At 48.3% G+C, this 20,079-nt stretch overlaps 1 protein-coding gene across 2 annotated transcripts in view; it reads right to left on the reverse strand.

The window, feature by feature from the left end:
* Nucleotides 1–12,084: 12,084 nt before the first annotated feature.
* Nucleotides 12,085–20,079, reverse strand: part of ZBTB16 (zinc finger and BTB domain containing 16) — a 190,936-nt gene continuing 182,941 nt past the window's right edge. Inside the window, exons 6-7 of one of the 2 annotated variants that reach the window (XM_028514285.2) lie at nt 17,913–18,080; nt 12,085–16,027 (exon numbers count right to left, since the gene is read on the reverse strand). In XM_028514285.2, the coding sequence (XP_028370086.1) occupies nt 15,798–16,027; nt 17,913–18,080 (398 nt within the window). In that variant the 3' untranslated portion in view covers nt 12,085–15,797. The remainder of the gene's footprint in view (nt 16,028–17,912; nt 18,081–20,079) is intronic. The other variant, XM_036028537.1, reaches the window with a different exon arrangement.

Raw genomic sequence — 20,079 nt, forward strand, 5'->3', positions numbered from 1 at the left:
CCAGGAGAGGCAAGAAAAAATTGCTACCTAGAGTCTCTAGAGGGAAGGTAGCCCTACCAGCACCTTGGTTTCAGATTTCTGGTTTCTGCAACTGTGAAAGAATAAATTTCTGTTTCAAGCCACCAAGTAGCAGTAATTTGTTATGGAAGCCTTAAGAAATGAATGCAGGGCAGTGTTGGGGGGTATATTGCCTCTTAAAGCCTCTGCCCAAGAATGATACAAATGATTCCTACTCACACATGATTGTTCTAAATCAGTCACTGGCCACATTCAACTGCTAGAAAAAGAGAATCTTACTTAGTTCATACCAAGGGAGGAGAGAAAACATAACTGCAGAAAGATATTTTATGATTATGTTTTGAAATTGCATAGCATGGACTATTGTCATTCCTTTTAGCCATATACCAAATGGATAGCAGTAGGGTACAGATACCTTGCTTTTAGTTCATAGGGCTGGTGGGGATACCCAAATGTCATCCAGAAATCCTAAAGTTTGAAACAAATGCAATGACTGAATAAAATTTGGGGTTAATTCCCTTTGGGAGTAAGTGTGTTCTATGTGTAGGAAGAAGAGTACAAACAGATAATTGGTGACTACAAGGACAGATTATGGCAGAAACTGCTAGCTCTTTACCAAAAATCAATCTCTCCCTCTTCTGAACATACCTGGGATATGTTTCCCAGTCTCCCTTGCAGTTAGATGTGACCATGCAATTGAGTACTTTTCCAATGAAATAAAAGCAGAGAAGACACATGTTATTACTCAGCCAGGCTTTTAAAAAGCAGGCAAGCTCAAACCCTCTCTCCTCTTCTTCTGGATAGATGAAGATGAAGACAAGGCCTCCAGGGGTAGCAGAACCATCAGATGTAGAGAAGAGCCATCTACCAATCACAGACATTCACCTTGGACAGTTAAAGGAGTGAGAAATAAACTTCTATTATATTTGAGCCATTGTGTATTTTTTTTTATCTATTTGTTATAGCAGCTAGCATTATCCTATGTACCCAGTGGATACATAGGATAGGCAGATAGGATACAAGAGATAGGCATGAATATATGTGGATAAGACTTCTCATAAGGACATTTTAAGTTGGGAATGCCTGCTAGACATTAAAATGTATGTGTCCACCTAGCAGTTGAGTCTGGAACTCAGTGGAAAACTCAAGACTGGAGTAAACAATTGTGAGTCATCACGTGATAAAAGTGACAGAAGCAGATGAAATGCCAAAGAAGGAAGTAGATAGACAAGGTTAGAGGATTACAGGAACATTTAGAGATCATTTAAAGAGCATCCAAAGTTCCAGCAGAGGAAAATGAAGCAGCCAGCTAGTGAGACTGAGCAGCAGCACATTGCATGGGAGATACCAAGAGAGTAAGTATTTCCAAAAGGAGCCAGTTATATAGACAGCTGCTGACAGATCAAGTAAGATGAAGATGGCAAACTAGCCACTGTGTTTTGAAAGATGGAGTCACTGATGAGCTTGGCAAGACAATTTCAATGGGGTAACACTCAGGACAGAAATGCTGTAAAAAAATTGAAGATGGTATCTATACACATTTCTTTCTGAAATTTGCTGTTCTAGAGGAGGATTTGGATGGTAACTAAAGGCAGACATGGGACCAGGGGAAGGTTTGTTAAAATAGATGTTTTTTAGACATATGCTAATGGAAATAATCAGGTTGAAAGGGAGAAATGGATGCAGCAGAGAGCAAAGTACAGGAGCAATGAGCTTGGAAAGACATAGAAGATGAGACCCAGAGCCCGAGAGGAGTAGATGACCTTTCATAGGAGGATGGACACATAATTCATCAGACTCGTCACTATGGGTCTTACTTTATTGGACTTCTTGGTGGTTGGGATTAAAAATGGCCTTTGTCTCCTGAAGGCAGGTTGGCAGAGAGTTGGGCTAATGTGTTGTTATTTTTTAAAAATATATAATATTTATTATATTTTTCCATTACTATTAAGTCCCTTTATACTCCCCTTCCCCCAGCAATCACCACTCTGTTGTCCATGTTCATGAGCCCTTTATCCTTTTTGCTCTATCCCTCCACCCCCTAACCCCCACCCCACCAGTTCTCATCTGCTCTCCATCTATGAGTCTGTCTCTGTTTTGCTTGTTAGTTTAGTTTGTTCATTAGACTCCACATTTGAATGGAATCACATAGTATTTGTCTTTCTCTGATTGGCTTATTTCACTTAGCAGAATGTTCTCCGGGTCCATCCATACTGTTGCAAAAGGTAAAATTTTCTTCTTTTTTATAGTCGAGTAGAATTCCATTGTGTAAATACCCCATAGTTGTTTTATCCACTCATCTACTGATGGATACTCAGGCTACTTCCATATCCAGGCGATTGTAAATAATGCTGCAATGAACATAAGGGTGCTTATGTTCTTTCAAATTAGTGTTTTGGGTTCCTTCAGATACATTCCTAGAAGTGGGATTGCTGGATGAAAAGGCAGATCCATTTTTAATTTTCTGAGTTATCTCCATACTGCTTTCCACAGTGGCTGCACCAGTCTGCATTCCCAGCAGTGCAGAAGGGTTCTCCCCTTTCCACATGCTTGCCAGCACTTGTTGTTTTTTGATTTATTGATGATAGCCATTCTTAAAGGTATGAGATGGTATCTCACTGTGGTTTTAATTTGCATTTATCTGATGATTAGTGACTTTGAGTATCTTTTCATATGTCTATTGGCCATCTGTATGTCCCCTTTGGAGAAGTGTTTATTCAGGTCCTTTGCACATTTTTAAATTGGGTTGTTTGTATTTTGGTGTTGAGTTTTCTAAGTACTTTATAAATTTTGGATGTTAACCCCTTATCAGAATTATCAGTGAATATGTTCTCCCATTCTGCAATTGTCTTTTTATATTGTTGACAATTTCCTTTGCTGTGCAAAAGCATTTTAGTTTAATGAACTCCCATTTGTTCATTTTTTCTTTTGTTTTCCTTGCTTGGAGAGAAGTATCCAATAAAAATTTCTACAAGCAGTATCTGAGATTTTGCTGCCTATGTACTCTGTGTCTTGGTAGTGTAGCCTAATGTACTAGGTGTTCTGTAGGGTCCAGTGGCACAGTCTCCCCTATCATTCAAGCTGGGTATTTGAAGTGAGCCCTTTGCGTGGGTTGAATACACCCTCCTCTTATAGTTGAGCCTTGGTTACTGTTGGCAGATCAAAGGGAGGGTTTTACCCAAGCCAGTCAGCTCTGCAAGGGCTGGTTGTGACCAATGACCATTAATCTCTGCCCTCCGTGGAGGATCAGCTGTGCAGGGTCAGGGTTCTGGTGCTCCGAAGTGGTCTTCTGAACATATCCAGCTTCCTATAGCTGTCCACAAGAGGCATTGGTCCTGAGGTGAATCCATGTGTGGGTTTCCCAGGAGAAATTGCTTAGGGATCCATCAGCCTTTACCACCAACTTAACCCCCGCTAGTTTTCACATCCAGAAGTTACGGGGGCTTATCTTCCTGGCACTGGGAACCTGAGCTGGGGGGCCTGGTGTGGGGCTGGGACTCCTCGCTCCCAAGATATCCCTCCCAAATTTTATCCATGGGATGTTGGGGCAAACCTGTTCCATGTCTACTCGCCTCCTACTAGTCTGGATGGATGTGACTTCTTCAATCCCATAGTTGTCAAGCTTCCATTCAACTCTATTTCTGACGTCCCTGAGCGATGGTTGTTCTATACTTTAGCTGTAATTTTGATGTGGTTGTACAAAGAGGTGAGCCATGGCTGCCTGTGTCACCATCTTGACCAGAAACCTGCTATTCTTGGCGCTTATTTTCTTTTGTTGTCCTTGATACCAGAGATAGTGAATTTAATCCAGCCTGCTCTCAGCTGTGCTCTGGGGAATTAAGTCAAGTACTGGTGCCTGGGATAGGATGTTAAGGGGCAAGAATAAGGTGACTATCAGTCAAGTCAAATTTATGAGATCCTTCCCCTCGCACCCCTTATCTGCTCCTGACATTTTGTGACTTCCTCCCTTCCCAAATGGGGATTTTATAGGGAAAGCACTTTCCTTCCTCTGCCCATCATGTATGCATTTCCCTTTCTCACCACCTAGTGTCACTAGAAGCTCACTTTAAGCAGAAGACCGCAGTGATCTAGGTGGAGGGAGAAACAAGGTGAAATGCTGCCTTTTAAAGAAGTGCTAAGAGGTGCTATGGAGCCAGAGGTGTTTTTTGCTCTGAGAATCTGGACTTTGGCGAGAGTCATGGAATCTTAGAAGCTCTGTCTTCAAAAGGGTCTTCCAAACCTTTCAGTGGCACCCATTTGAGATGGCTGAAGGTGCCAAAAGGCAAAGACAGGGATGAAATGATCCATCTTAAGATCACTTCCAGTCAAACAATCCTTAGACCCCAGTGCCCAAGGGATTGTGTAATCCACTGTCTCCCAGTGAATTTGGGTGTTACCTTGAACACTTAGCTGTTAACCAGCCTGACTGGGGCTGTGGAGGGTTTGGGGACAGGCATTGCATTAGAAGGACAGTTCTAGTTAGAGGCAGGAGCTGATTTTAACAACTTTCCATTATGGCTTTTCTAGGCTTTCAGAAGTTTCTCAGGAGGTAAGAGTTGTCCCATCGCCTCCAGCCTCCTGGGGTCCCCTCTCAGCCCTCGGTGAACCACACTCTGTATAACCCTTCTTTGGTCACAGCCTGCTCCTCTCCCAGCGGCAGAGCTTTGGAGGAGCTGTGTTCCATCTGAGGTTGACCTTCCCTCAGTAAGGTGAGGCCCCATCGCTCCCTGAGGCTGGACCTGGCTGACAGCAGCTCCCAATCCAGCCTTTTGGGGATGGGAGAAGTAGGATTTGACATGGCCAGACAGACAGTGGGGGAAAAGGTGGGCGAAAAGGGGTCAGTATAGAAATGTTGACTCAGGAGAAATTCTGGGAAGTCCAACCAAACTTTCTACCACGTAACTTAGGGCCTTTCTTCTCTGGCATAAATCTGGACCACATTCTCCCCTCGTCCAGCTCTACTTGGAATAGCAGGGAACCAAAAGGAACCAGGTGCTTTCCCAGTCACTTTCCAGACCTAGTTGAGTAGCAGGAGCACCTGCAGCCTGTACCCACTAGGTGGTGGCAGAGTCCCAGTGATGCCAGTGGAGGAGTGTCCACTCCAGACTCCCAGGTTCCTGGGTTCTGGCTATGGGAACTCTTGCAGGGAAATGAATGTCTAGGCCATTAGCTCCTCTCCCAGGCCTCACCTGAGCTGCCCCCATTTATAACTTTCACTTTTATAGCACCATGGCCTTTGGAAAGCTGATTCTCCTGGCTTATACCTCAGTAGATGATTGTCCTGAGAGTAGACAGGGCAGGCATTACTCTGCCCCATTTTGCCGTGGAGGAAACAGAATCTTCGAGTGATTTTGAGATGTAGTCAAGGTCACACAGGAAATGGCAGAAGTGACCTCAGACCAAGGACATCTTGACTCTGAACCCCAGGTTCTTTCTGCCAGACCCCAACTGCCCCCCTTCCTTAGGGGTAGCCCAGCACAGCAGCCATCAGGCTATTTCAAATCAAAGGAGAGCCTGAGTGTTTGATTCCATGGGTCCATATGCTGCAGCCTTGATGGTGCCCATCTGGTCTTCGTAATGCTGCCATGCCCTAAGTCCAGGGCCCAGCTTTACCATGGGACAGGAGGGCACTCAGAGAAGTAGCCAGTGCCTGGCTGTGGGCATGAATGCACCCCGGAATAAGAGAACAGGCAGGACACTATCCCCAGGGAGCGTGCAGCAGGCCCCCACTCCCCAGGCTTGCCCAAGTATGAGTGGTGGAGGAAGGTAGTGGGGTGACTAAGGTCTGACTTAGGTCTGCCCTGGAGGAAGGCCACTGAGTATGAAGGAAAGGCTCTAGTGCCTGAATTACCAGCAAATTCTGGGCAAGCATGTGAACCAGACAGGAAAAGCTGGCAGGTAGAGGTTTTGATTAACACAGGACTTCCTCCCTCATGGCAAAGAGTCAAAGCTCTGAGAACATACAACTGAAAGGAGATTGGTGGATCTGGGTGGGTGGGGGCCAGGAGAGGGGAGGACATCTCTCTGACAGGAAGTGTACAGAGAGGAAAGAACAGAGCTGCTGGAATTCACAGTCTCACTTCAAGTCTCACGGGCAGCACTGACAGCTCCAGGGTCACAGCCTCAGTTTACCCAACTGTAAAATGTGGCTGGTGCTCAACACCTCACAGGAGCTGTGAAAGCTGAAGGGAAGCTCCTGGTGGGTAAACTGGGGTGTGTTATGTGCTCCCACTCTACTGAGGAGTCCAAAGCAGAGAAGGTGCCCTCTCCCTTGGGTCTGGAGTATGTGTGGACAAAGGCAATGATTTTCTCATTGTTGTCTGGCCCCAGGGATTCAGTAAGGGTAGCAGATTTGGGGGCTGTGTGCCAGGCTGCCTCTCTGTGCCCAACTCCCTGGGGAGATGCAGAAGAACAAGGTGCAGACAGCCGGCATACAGTTGGGGGCAGCTGAAAGCAGTGGCTTTGCTATTAATGTAGTCAGTAAATAAATAAAGGAGGGCTTAAGCTTAGTGTACAGCAATCGGTTTAGAACTACAGGGTAATTAGCACTGCAGGGGACTGCAGGGCGGAGAGTCAGGTTTAAATGAGTGAGTTCACTTTCATTGAGGCACCCTCCAGAGAGCAGAAAACATAGCCCAGAGAGGAGCCTGCCCCCCTACAAGCCCAAGGGGGCCAAGGCCTGGGAGTAAAGATGGTGGGCCCAGAACTAGAGATTGTTAGGGGACCCCTGCCCATCTTGGTCTCACCTGCATGAGCACACGTGCACACACCTGTACACACACAGCAATGCCTGGGCAGTGCTCTGCCTGTGATGTGCACTGTCTTGTGCTGGGTGTTCCTTCCTTTGCACATGGCAAACACTGTTTAGGTGTCTCTGTGAACTGATAGGACACATGTGAGGGGAATCAGGAGTGCCTCTGCTTTTGTCTCTGTGCAGCTGGTGACATGCATGCACGTGGAGGTGCCTGGGCGGGCAGGTGATGGGCACAGGATTATCTGGTTTCACCATCCCTTGGCAACTGCAACCTCAGCCCCAGTACTAATTGCTTCCCTCCTTCCCTACCTCTTTCTTTCATTCATTTATTCAACAAAGATTTATTGCATCCATACAGCATGCCAAACAGCATTAGGATCTGGGAACAGGAAGATAATCAATACAGAGTTCTTGCCCCACAAAAAGCTTAAAGTTGGGGTAATGATAACAGTTAAGAAAGCAGGTGGTTATGTGCACTATGGAAACTGGTACCACAGAGGCTCTGCACAGGAGGCCCCAGTCCAGCTAGGTGGCTATGGAAGGTCTCCTGAGAGACGTAAGGCTGGAGCTGAGACCTGAATAATGAGAAGCTGAGATAACCAGGCAGAAGTGTAGTGAGTGTGCGTGTTGGTGCCATTCCCACAAAAGGACACTGCATGTGCCCAGAGTGGGGCAGATCTCCGTGTCTTCCAGCAATCATCTGTGGTCTGGGTGTCAGGAGCATCGAGTGTGGGGTGGCCAGAGGACATGTAGGTGATTCTGAGATGAGGCTGCATGGGGGTGAGCACAGGGGCTCTGTCACCAGGGGTCTTGTGAGCCTTGTTAAGGAGTTTGAACTCCATCCTAAGAGTAATGAGGAGCCACTCCAGCCTTTAGTCAAAGGAATGACATGATGCTATTTGCATTTTTGGAAAATCCCTTTGGCTGCAGAGAGAAAGCAAAGGCTGGAATAGAGGGAGGCAGAGAGCTGGGGTTCGTGCTTGCCCCAGTCATCTCTCCTCCCACAGCACTGTGGGGAGTCTGGCAATGTGGAACTGGATGGGGAAGGCCGTGGCCTTGGACTTAGCGCCACATGTCCCTCTTCTCACATCTTGCTCAAGCCTTTAGCAGGTCTCTACTGGCTCCCACCGTTGCGCAGAAGGGAGCCTGTCAGAGTGGCTGGAAGGAGAGCTGTTAAGGCTCATATGTAACCCAAGTGCCCACCTGAACCCAAGCAGCCCTGGCCAGAAGAGACATTGTATGTGGGGGGGCTCCCACCAAATATCCTTGGAAACACACTCAGGAGGAATGTAGCCCTCCTCCTGGCTGCCTGACCCCTCTGCTGACCCCAGCAGAGTGCCCTCCTGGCAAGCCCTGTCCTGGAGGAGGCTGCCCACTGCTGCAGGGCTGGGGCAGAGGGCAGCTGTGGTCTGGCCTCAGGAGGGAGGGAGGAGGATGGAGTCAGACGGAGGAGCAGAGGAGCGTTCTCAGGCTGGCCTGGCCAGGGCCCCTTTCTCTCCATGAGATCATATCTGGGTCAAAGAGCACGTAAAGCAGGCAGACCCTGACGGCCACACAAAGCCCATTCAGCCTGGCCCCTATTCACTCACCTCCTCTCCCCCAGAGCCTGCACCACAGCGACCCCAGTGCAGCGCCTAAGCCCCAGCTTTGATGTCCAAGAACAGAAAACGGTGATTAAATGTTGTTTTAAAGAGGGAGTGCTCACTGCCCTCCCATCTGTCAAGAGAAAGCTGAGGCCTGTGCGGGGAGGGAGTATGGGGGAGGGGCGTGAGGCCTGGGGAATCAGTGGGGACCCAGAGAAGAAAGGGATGGGTGGATAGATGGCATGGAGGAATGGGGACAGAGGCTCAAAATCAAATCAAATGTATTTTTGGGAGAGGAGGATTTTTTTCTGAGATGAGAAATATGGGGAGAGAAAGAAAGAATGTGGGACAGAGACACAAAAGGAAAAGAAAAAAAACCATGAGAAATAATGAGAGAGAAAGACAGGAGTGGAGAAAGGGAAGAAAGATTAGGTGAAAGGAGACAAAGGAAAGGAACGATGAAAGAGAAGAGTAGAGAGGAAAGGACAGGAGAAAAGCAAAGCCAGACAGAAAAGCCAGCTGGGTTGAGAGGGGCTGGGAACACGCCCTGGTGTGTTGTTCCTGGGAAGGGCTTTCAGGGCAGTTAAGTGTAGCCCCAGGTGGTTCTCCACTCAGGGACCCCAGGGTCCTGCAGACCCCAGACCTCAGGAGCCAAGGGGGCTGAAAGGCTACTCTTCTAACCCATGCCCAGAGCAGGCAGCGGGGTGGGGCCTTTCCTCACAGACTGCCATGTCAGCAGGGTGCAGAGTGATAGCTCCCAGTGACTCCCAGTAATGCAGGTCAGGCCGGCCCGGGCCTTGTTTCCCACCCCAGGAGGGCCCTGCAGCCATCGTCACTGTGCCCCCAGGTTTTAGTGAGCAGATGGATTGCTTTGGTCAGAGCAGGGTGGGCAGGATGGCCTTGGGCAGAGGCACTGAGCCAGCACACCTAGGATTGGGTGGAATTGGTTTTCTAGGTCCAGACAAGGGCAAAGCTCCCATCCCCAGTGAGAGGGAAGAAGCAAGGTCTAGAGAGGAAGCCTTGGCCCAGAGACAGGGAGAGGAGATGGGAGGGAATGGCACCTGAGTTTTGTGGAAATGCTCTGTTTTCCCAGTGGTGATGCTGGGCTTGGGCCTCCACCTGCCACCTATTTCAATCTCCTTTCTTCAGAGCCTGGTTGCCACAGACCCAGGGACCTTAAATTGGGTGGTAGCTTCTTGTTGACTGATTTCTGAAGCTTGTTTAAGCTAAGAAGTTAAAAACGTCTCTATTAATAAAGACCAGCTAGAAGACAGTCTTGCCTCTGGAGTCCTGGGAAAACTAATTTGATGTCAGATTTGGTTACAAGTTCTGACTTGGAGACTTACCAGCTATGTGATCCCAAGAAAGTAATAACTGAAGTATACAGATTTTGACTCAGTGGCTAACTAGAATATCAGCCTCCTGAGGGCAGGGGTTCATCTGTTCCAGCCCAGCTGTGCTGCCAAGGCCTCCAACAGTAGTCCAATTTACTGAATGAATGCCTGTGTTCAAGAAATAAATGAACCAGTGCCTACTTCATGCATTGTATTGTACCAAGAATCAAATGATGGTACTATATTTAACACTATTTAAAAATTTTATTGATTTTATGCCCTGGCTGGTGTGGCTCAATGGATTGAGTGCTGGCATGTGAACCAAAAGGTTGCTGGTTCAATTCCCAGTCAGGGCACAAGCCTGGCTTATGGGCCAGATCCCCTGTAGGGGACGCATGAGACAACCACACACTGATGTTTCTCTCCCTCTTTTCTACTCTCTCTAAAATAAATAAAATCTTTAATTTTTTTTTTTTTTATTTTAGAGAAAGGTAGTGCGGGGGGGAGAGATCAATCTGCTGTTCTATTTACCTATACATTCATTGGTTGATTCTTGTATGTGCCCTGACTGGGGATTGAAGCCACAATCTTGGTGTATCAAGATGACATTCTAACCAACCCGAGCCACCTGGCCAAGGGCCAACACTATTTTTTTTAAAGTATTAGAAAAATATGTTATGGAGTGGGTATGTGCCTGGTAAATATGGCATAAAAGTAACACATAATAAGGCTGCATGTGTATCATCCAGAGCTTTCTCTTCCCCCACCCCAGACAGAACTCTCAGTTCCTCTACCATATTCCCCACCCAAGAAAAGGGAGAAAAGACAAGCCAGGTTTTAAAAATGGGGACACTTCAAGCCAGAGACAACTGAATTAACTTTATTCTCTTCTAACTGCAGATTCAAGGTATACAACTGAACATTGCTATTTTTCTTATGAGACTTATAAATAAAAATACAAAAAATGTTCACTACAAAAAAATCTACTGTTAGTAGGATGTAAAAAATATTCTCTTTGCTATAGAAGGCACAAACTTCACTTAGTGACACATGGAGAGAGAAAAAAACCTGCAGCAGTAAATTCATTTTTTTCTTTTTCAAATCTTGTCAGAACACTGAAATTACAAAGAAACGCATCAATCTACACAAAACAAAGGCAGATGCGGAAAGCTGCAACCAGGACCGCACAACTTTGAGGGAACTGCTTGGGGACCAGGACAGATATGACTGGCAAGCACAACTTCGGGGTCACTGGGCTGTGTCAGGGGCAGGAGGGGGTGGGGAGAGAGAGAATGGAACAAACAGAAATGAGAGGGGAGGAAGGGGAAGAGGGCAGAAGGGGGAAGGGAGAGAGGGACAGAGAGGGGATGGGGGAGGGAGGGAGGGAGGGAAGGAGGGAGGGAGAGAGAGAGAGAGAGAGAATTTGTACAAAAAAGTAATCAGTAAAATTGAAGAAACAAAATTGGGCAACCTCCTAAAATTAGGCTAAGAGGAGGTGCTGAGGTAGACATGAACTAGAACATCAATTAATTAAAAACACTATCTGTAATACAGAGCAATCGGACTGGCACTTGTGCTGTCACAACATAAGACAAGCCACAAAAACAAGTAACAAAACAAAACATAATACCCAAACCAAAAGGCTTAGTTTGCTTGGTCCAGCAGGGCAGCAGGGCCCTCAGTGCTATAATTTACATACATATATATATATATATTTATCTTTATATATATGGGTTGATGTCAGGGTGCACCACCACGGCTTCTTCACCTTACAAAAATCATGCATAACACTTTGTGGACAAATTCTAGGACACACACCAGGAGGCAGGTACCCTGTCTACAAGTGGGACACCAAGGACTCAGGGAGGCAGGGCTGCTGGCTCTCAGGCCTGTACGCCTCTTTCCCTACCCTCCCCATGATACCCCAACCTCCCTGGTCTGTCTCCCACTCCTCTCCGGGCCAGCTCTGCCTTTTTCCTCCACCCATCAGTTTCACTGTGAAGGGCTGGGCTGGCTTTTTTACCTCCTGCTGAAATATCCAGGTAAGTGCTGCCATGAAGCTCCAGGAAGGAGGAAGCAAGATGGGAGGAGAGAAAAAAAAAAATGTAACATAGGCCCAGGAAAAATGAACCAACAGTCTGATCTTTTCCTGCTTTTCTGTCTTACATCCTGTGCCCCAGTTTTCACTCTTACTGGGCTTGCAAGGAACTGGTCACAAATCCGCCCCCTGCCATGCCTCACAGATGGAGTCCAGAGACCACCCCCATCACCGCTCACTCCCCTGGAAGGAGGTAACCCAAAGGGCCTTCTCCCTCCCAGGCCTCAACACCTGGCAGCTGGCTGTACCAATAGCATCCTGAAGGGTACCATACACTTGCGAAAAACTGCAGCAGAATTTTTTCCCCCTAAACATGGAAAACTGTTCAGGCACAAAGATTAAACAAGCCCACATTGTATCCCTGGATTGTACTGAATCACGGGGTCTCCCAGCCTCCCCTACCCACCCCTGCACCCCTTCCTCATATCTGTGGCCTCCTCCAAAGCAGCACTGATACTTACTATCTTATATCTCTCTCTTGCTATATATATATATATATCTCACTATATATATATGTATATATATATATATCTGTCTATCCTATATACACACATAGGATTTTAATGCTTTGAATGAGTGAAGGAGTGAAGAGGGGAAAAGCACATTAGTAAGGGGTAAATGTCACCAAAAGCATCAAGAGACATGGACTGGAGACATTTTTAGATGCTGGATAAGGCAGCAGTGAGTAGGGTTGTCAGCAGTTGGCAGAAAGAAGAGGGGAGTAAAACCACTCAGATCTCACTTTCGGGGGGAGAAGCCTCTACCCTCCTAGCCTCCTCAGCCCCCTTTATCCGGATACATCTAAAGCCTCCAGATAACTTTCGACTCTCACCTTGGCCATTAGGCTGGCCAAGAAAGCCTTGGCAAGGTGGGAATTGCATTTGTGAATGGGAAGCTAAAAAAGAGGCATGTCGGACTCTGTCTGGGGTGTCCGAGTCTTCATGGGGGCGCTGGGGGGAATGAAGCAAACACAGACAGAGAAGTCTCCCACCCAGTGTCCTCCAGAAACCGTGCGTCCTGCCCCTCTCTCCTGCCTCCCTGTCAGGGTTTCCTCAGGGACAGTGGGGACAGACAGGCGCTGACTTAGTACCATCCAATGCTGCAACAGCCGACTACAACAATACTGCGTGATTCAACACACGACCTCGCACAAATAGCACACACGCACACATACACACAAAGGGATATCTTTTTGGTGGTGGTGGTAGGGATTTTTTTGTCTTTTTTTTTTTTTTCCTATTCACATTACAAAAGGAAAGGGCAAGGTCCTGCAGAACTGACACAGGAACTAACAAACGTTACAAAAATAGTACAATTTTTAGATTAGCTCAACCCTCTCAGCTTTTATGAACAGGGGAGGAGACCCAGCCTGCATGGGAAAGGGTCGGGGAACAGGGCGAGGTGTCAGCTAGGTCTATGGAATAGTTTGATTTTTTCCCCTTCCCCACCAAAGCTGAATGACATCTTGCTGTTAAAGTACTGTTTTCTGGGATTTACAGATCCCCTGAGGGCCAGGCAGTCCTCCTTTCTTCCCAGGTTGGGGGAGGAAGCAATAGTGCATAATGATTTCTTACAGATGGCTCCTCCCCCAAAGATTTCACTCTTTTCACATTATAGACACAACAACTGCTCTAGTCACAATATTTCAAGTTTAACTGTTTTTTCTTTCCAAAGCACTAAGTCATTATTACAATCGCAAAATAGCATCCTCCCTACTTTATCATCCCCAATCAACAGTCTAGTGACACAGTTCCCCCCCAGTTAATACACCCCCAACACAATGTTTAAGGCCTTCAGATTTGGTGGGCAAGATTGCAGGGGAGGCAGGACGGGTGGTGCTGAGGGACGGGGGAGGGGGGTGGTCACAGCAGCACCCGTCCCTCCGACTTCCCTATGTTCCTCACAACCCTTCTCCCCAAACCACTTCCCTAAACCACTTTCTTAAAACCTAAGATAACGCAGCCACAACTTTCTCAGAGAGAGAAAGGAAAGAAAAAAAAAAAACTTTTACAAATAAAGCATGAGATGAAATGAGGGCCCCTCCCACAGTGAACACAAATATTGCAAATGTGCTTTCCCAAAATCAGGGTGGGGAGACTGGGGAGAAGGGGAGCAGAGCAGCAGAGCCAGAGGCAGAAAGGGGACAAAAGAACTGGACAAACGTAAGAGGTAGCTTTCAGAAAAACAACACCCCGACCCCAACGCAACAAAACCAAGACTGGCACAGCACGCAGCAGCCAGGAAAACAGACTAATTTTGGTAATGATAATGCACACAGAGGCAGGGCCACATAAGCACAAGGATGTGAGCAACACAGGCCCCCAGACCTGAATGACCCAGCAAATTGTCAGAAAGGGGGTCTTGTCCAGAGTGTCGCAGGCTGAACTGATGCTGGGCACGAGGAGTTCATGCCTGGGCAGAGCCAACAGGGACTCCAGAGACCCCTGGTACACCACCCCTCCCCCAACCGCTGCTTTTGTGACCCAGCCCCACATGCACATCCGGAGCACTCGGTCCTCGGTCCTTCCTTGAGTACAGCTCCTTCCAGTGCTCCGGCATGGGGGGCCTTGGCCAGCTGATGGGTATTAAACCAACTATTAATTTACACAAGTAACAGAAAAGAACACCCTCCCCATCCCTCCAACCCCTAACCAAAAAAGGGATAAAGGGGTTACAAAAGCTCATGAGGTCACAAAAAACTGAGGTAATTCAAGTACAATGTGCTAACAGGGGAACTGAGGACACAGAAAAGAACACAAGGCCAAAGCGCTTTCAACAACTCTTCCTCTTCTTCCTCCCTGTGGAAGTGGGGGGAGTGCACTATGAGCCAGGAATTCTGGGCCACCTTGTCCACCTGGGTTTTCCACTGTGCTCACCAGGTCTGGGTGGTTCTAAGGGACCCCAGAATGACTCTGCAGAGCCCTCCCTTGGCCGGTACCTTGACCCTGACTCCTGGGCAGGTGTTCCCTTCTCCAGGTGGAGGGCACTTCTGGAGAAGGACATCCCTGTCCTCCACTTGGACAACGAACCCTTTCATGGATTCCTCCTCCTAGGGACTGAGCTCAGGGTGCTGGGGATTCGTGTCTGTCTGTGTGGTGGGACCGCATATATTTAGTTAGGTTTTTCCATGTGGAAAGCAAAAGCATCTTGGCAGGAAATCTCGCTCAGGACAGGGCTTTCCAAGGGTGGGCTATTCTATCTGTTCTGTGTTCTCAGAAGCTAAGGGTGGGAGTGGGACTCTGGGGTCAGACACAGCTTCCTGACTATGGAGCTGGAGGAGGAGGGAGGCCCTGCCTCATCCATGGGGGCTGGGCACTCCCTGGACTTGGAGGACAGGGGTCAAGGGGAGACAGGGACAAAGAGCTGGGGGAGGGGCTGGAACCGTGAGGCTCCTGAAGACCTTGAGGGGACATGCAGATGGGGAAGAGCAGAGGAACACAATAGGTGAACAGAGTGATGGGAAGGGAAGAGCCCTTCCCACTCCAATGCACCCCCAGCCCATGAGGGCTGCCACTCTGAGTGTCTGCCTGGCCCCGCCCTCTGCAGGTCCCTGCTTCCACCCCCAGCCTCCTTCTGAGAGTCAGAGGATGGCAGACAGAAACTGTCTGGCTCTGACCAGAACGCCCTTCACCTTCTCCCTAGCCTCCATTTCTGGATGTAAAAAGAGGGTCTGGGTAGGGGGAAGAGAGACACATACCACCGTCTGAGCTGAACAAAACCACCTCCACCCCATTCAAAAAAACCAGGTCACCCCCCAGCCAGAAGAGGAGGATGGAGGCCCCTGAAAGGGGCTGTGGCCAGGTTTCCAAGTCACCTGGAGCCCCAGAGAATCCAAGGCTAGACACCTATCAGGTTTCCTTTTTCTTCTTTTTCTCTTATCCATATGTATGTATGTGTTTTTTTGTTGTTTTTTTATTTGTTTTGTTTTTGTGCACAATCCTTCCTTGACTTCATCCTGCTCTAACTCTTCTCTTCTCACTCCCACTTCTCTGCCCCCGCCTGGCCTGGCTTCACACGTAGCACAGGTAGAGGTAAGTCTTCTCTATCCTCCAGTCAGGTGGGATCTCCTCAGGCTTGTGGCCTTTCATGTGCTTCTGCATGGAGGAGAGGCTGGGGCAGTACTCTGTGCAGATGGTGCACTGGTAGGGTGAGGCGCCGTTGTGCGTCCTCAGGTGCTTGATCATGGCCGAGTAGTCCCGGGACCGCTGGTGGCACAGCTTACACTCAAAGGGCTTCTCGCCTGTGGAAGGAGGACAGAGGGAGAGGCTGTGAGGGCCTTCACAGGGACACTCTGGGACCTCAGTCCACCTGTGGGCTTGCCAGAGATTGTACCTGTAGTGCGGCACTTTCCACATGGTAGATGCCATCACCCCAGAGGGTAGCCGCTAGTCCATGTGGCAGTTGAGTGCCCTGAACTATGGCTAGTGTGACTGGGAACTACACTTTTCATATGATTTTGCTGTAACTAATTTAAATGCCACATATAGCTGGTGGCTGCAGGTTTGTAGCACAGTTCTAGCCCCTGGCCTTCTTCTTCACTCTCCCAGAAGCACAGATCCCTCCTCTCCAAAGGAGGGAAATGGAGGTCTAGAAAGGGCACTGGAGGCCCGCAACTTCCTTGGGGATGGCTCTTCAGCAGTCCTTTCTAGGAGAACAGGGCTACAGATAGTGGGGAGTACAGATGGGGTGAAACTGAGGTAACCCCATCCTTCAAACAGGCTGCATCTGGGGCTTGCTAGTCGTCACATGAGGTACTGGACCCCACTGTCCCTCTGGGGTTAAAATGGAGGAGGGACAGGAAGCCTGGGCAGGCACAGCCACGGACTAGCTGTTACCCAACTGCCCCTCTGTCAGAGTCCCCTGGAGCTGAGCAGAGTGCGTGAGGGAGCCTTGTTTCAATACAGTAATTAACTGGCCAGCCATCTCGCTATCAATACTCCTCCATGCAGAGGCCCAGCAAATAATGAAGTAATGAACAGCCAAAGTGATCTAACTATTGACCTGCTATTTACAATAGTCACTGCCAATGCATTTAATGATCCACCTGCCAGGTCATATACCCGACAAGGGGCTAAGGAAGCCCCGGGGCTCTGGGGAATCCTCTGGATCACTCTAGTGGTCAGCAATGAGCACTCCATCCCCTCCTTGCAGCTGATGCAAGAAAGCAGAGTTATGACAACACGTAGCCTCTGCTTACTGTTCCCTCTGCCCACTCTGACCCTCCCACAGAGGTCCCCTCTCCTCTCCTCTCAAAGCACAGCTGTCTCCCCTCATCCAGGGGGCCTTCCTAGTTTGCCAGATTCCACTGCCTCTTATCCTCAGAGGAACTCCTTCTGAATATCTACCTTCCCCCAACCAGTGGTGTACTGGTGATAAAGGGTGTAACAACTGGTTCCCCCCAAAGCCTGGATTTATAGCATTTGCCCATGGCCATGTTGTGACTATGCCCACCATGGCCAATGTTAAGAAACCAAGGTGATGCCACTGAACTTGCAGTTGGGAAGAGATGTGCAAAATTGACTTCCACAAGCAGGTGCAGTCCAGCTCTGGCATTCACTCTGGCAGTTCTGGATGTAAGGGGACCACTTCCACTTGTTCTATCCTCAGACCCCCGGGAGGACAGTAGCTCACATTCCTTTAATGTAAAAAGGAATGTGAAGTCCCACTGAAATGGTAAAACATTATACACATACAAGGTTTATTAAATATATCTGCTCCTCTGATCTCAGAACCTAACTGTAACCCTCGTCATAACCTAACTCAATGCCCTCTAATTCTTGTTGTAACCATCAAGTAAAGTATTATCCTGACCTTCACTTTCAGCTAATTGAGGAAACCTAATTCAGGATTCACAAATAGACATGATCTTGCATGATCTGTGAACTATTGGCATAGCTGTGTGGGGGACTAGTCTGGGTTCACAGAAAGGGTGCCTTGAATGATTAGCAAGGTCTGCCTCAGCCTTGCAAGGGGTGAGTGGCACTCGGGTCAACATACAAAGCCTTAACAGAACCTGTTCTGCTCTTTGGTTCAGACCTGGGCTTCTCTGGGAAACCATCTGTCCCCCACCCCACCCCCACGCAGGTTCCAGACCCAGCTCAGGTGTCATCTCTGGCCCCCAGTACCTGTATGCACCCTATAGTGTGTCTCCAGCTGGTGCTTCAGGCTGAACTTCTTGCCACAGCCATTGCATTCGTAGGGTTTCTCGCCCGTGTGAATGCGTTTGTGGCTCTTGAGTGTGCTCTCATCCCGGAAGCAGCTGCCACAGAACTCACACTCATATGGGTGGTCGCCTGTAAAGACAAGGGACTTGTTCACACCCTTGCTTATCCTCTGCTCCCACTTTAGGGGAGACCAGGAGGATGAGACTGCCTGCATTCACCACCTGTAAAAATGACACAAGGATGCCCAGCCTCTGCCAGCTCCCCAACATAAACAGGGAGTACGTGTTCACACATGTCCACACCTTCCTGTGGCCCAGCGGTCATCCATGGGTCATGGGCCAGTCTCAGGAAAAGAAAGCCCATTTGGTTTAGCGATGAACAGCAGTCCCCAGAAAGCAGGCTCCCACAAGGGAGAGCAGACCTGGGGGCTCTCATACCTCACCTCTCTGCTTCTGATGACCTCTCTTTCTTCCTTCTGGTCAGAGTGGTATGACAAACCACTCTGGCCTGACAAACCTAATTTTAAAAAGTCCCTCCAATTTGGGGAATGATGAGGACATTATTCCCCAAATGCTTTCTGCTCTTTTCCTCTTCCAGTTTTACACAGCTGTTCTCTCTGCCTGATTTCTCTGTCTCTCCCCAGCAAACTCCTAGTCATCCTTCAAGACCCAGCTCAAAAATCACCCCATTTGGAAGCCTCTCTTTAGCTCCTCAGGCAAAATGAGTTACACTTTCTTCTCTGTCCCCAATGAGGAAAAAAAAGTCCAGCATTTTGTTCTTTTAGCAGTAGTAGCATAATTTTTATGACACTTTCTAATTAAAATGGCCCACATCTTTGCTGAGTGCTCCCTACTGTACTAAGAACTTCACATGGATCATATCATGTAATCACTGCAACAATATTACAAGAAACATATTGCTATTATTCTCATTTTACTGATGAGAAAAATCAGATGCTTAGAGATGCTTAAACATAGTCTCCAAGGTTAAATAGCAAGCAAGTAGCCGAGTCTGGTCTGGTTCCGGAGCCTGGACACTGGAAACGTCTCCGATTGCTAACTGACATGCTGTACTGTGTCCACTGTCATGCCCCCGTGTTTCTAAATGGAAGCACCTCAAGGATAAAAAGGGAGCTCCGTGCATCCCTGCAGCCTCAGCGTGAAACACAAGGACAACCCAGAGCAGACACTCGGGGGTGTTGGACATGTGAGGCTCGGGGAGAACTGCCTTTCCTCGGCCTGGAAGCTGTGTGCTTCGGCCTCCTTGCTGTGTGTCCCAATGTCCCTGGAAGGTGAGCACTTGGGTTCGGGTGTGGGCATTAACCTTTTTTCGTTTTGTACCCAAAGTGGGGGCTTTGCGGGATAAAAGGTGAAGACTTCAGCTACTTATTTATTAGAGGAGTGAAGGCACAGACAATAAAGATAGATTGATCACCCTAGACTTTGTTCATGAATATTTAAATATCGCTGATTCGTCTTGTCACTGTAATTACAATTTCTCTGGGCTGCATCTCCAACAACCACAGTTTATGGTAAAGAATGGCCCACTGTATTTCACTTGTCCCCCTGCAGATGTGCGGGGCTGCCAACCGTGTAATGTCCTCTGCATTTCATACATTTTCTTCAGCTGCTGAAGGTTTAAGTCATCCACAATGACCTACGTTTTTTCATTATCCCCATGTCAAACTGCGCTCGTGCCTGGGCATAAATTGTCCTCCTCGTTATAGACTCGCATGCCTGTGCCTTCACTTCCTCTTTAAAATGATATTTTAGTCTCTTCTCTCAGGTCGCTATCCCCAGCTCCCCCCTCTTGAATGCAGGCCCCTGCACCCACATAAATTCTCATCTCTTCTGATGGCTCTGAAGGGTTTTTAAGGCTCTGTGGGGAGTGGATTCTGGGGTCTGCCCACTGGCGGGCTCTCTCATGGGTGAAAGATTTGCAAGAAGCACCGCGGGCATACAGGGGTGGGGAGAAGCAATTCCACTGAGAAGTCAGATAGGAAAAAGCTCAGAGAGCAGAGCCACCTCTCACCAGTCTGTGGGGCACTGCCCTGGCTGAGCTACATGCACTGAGTCCCTTACATGCAGATCTGGGGTTCTCAGCACCTGCCTGTGCTCTCACTGCCAGG

Source organism: Phyllostomus discolor, chromosome 6 (genome assembly GCF_004126475.2).
Source record: "Phyllostomus discolor isolate MPI-MPIP mPhyDis1 chromosome 6, mPhyDis1.pri.v3, whole genome shotgun sequence".
Taxonomy (NCBI): domain Eukaryota; kingdom Metazoa; phylum Chordata; class Mammalia; order Chiroptera; family Phyllostomidae; genus Phyllostomus; species Phyllostomus discolor.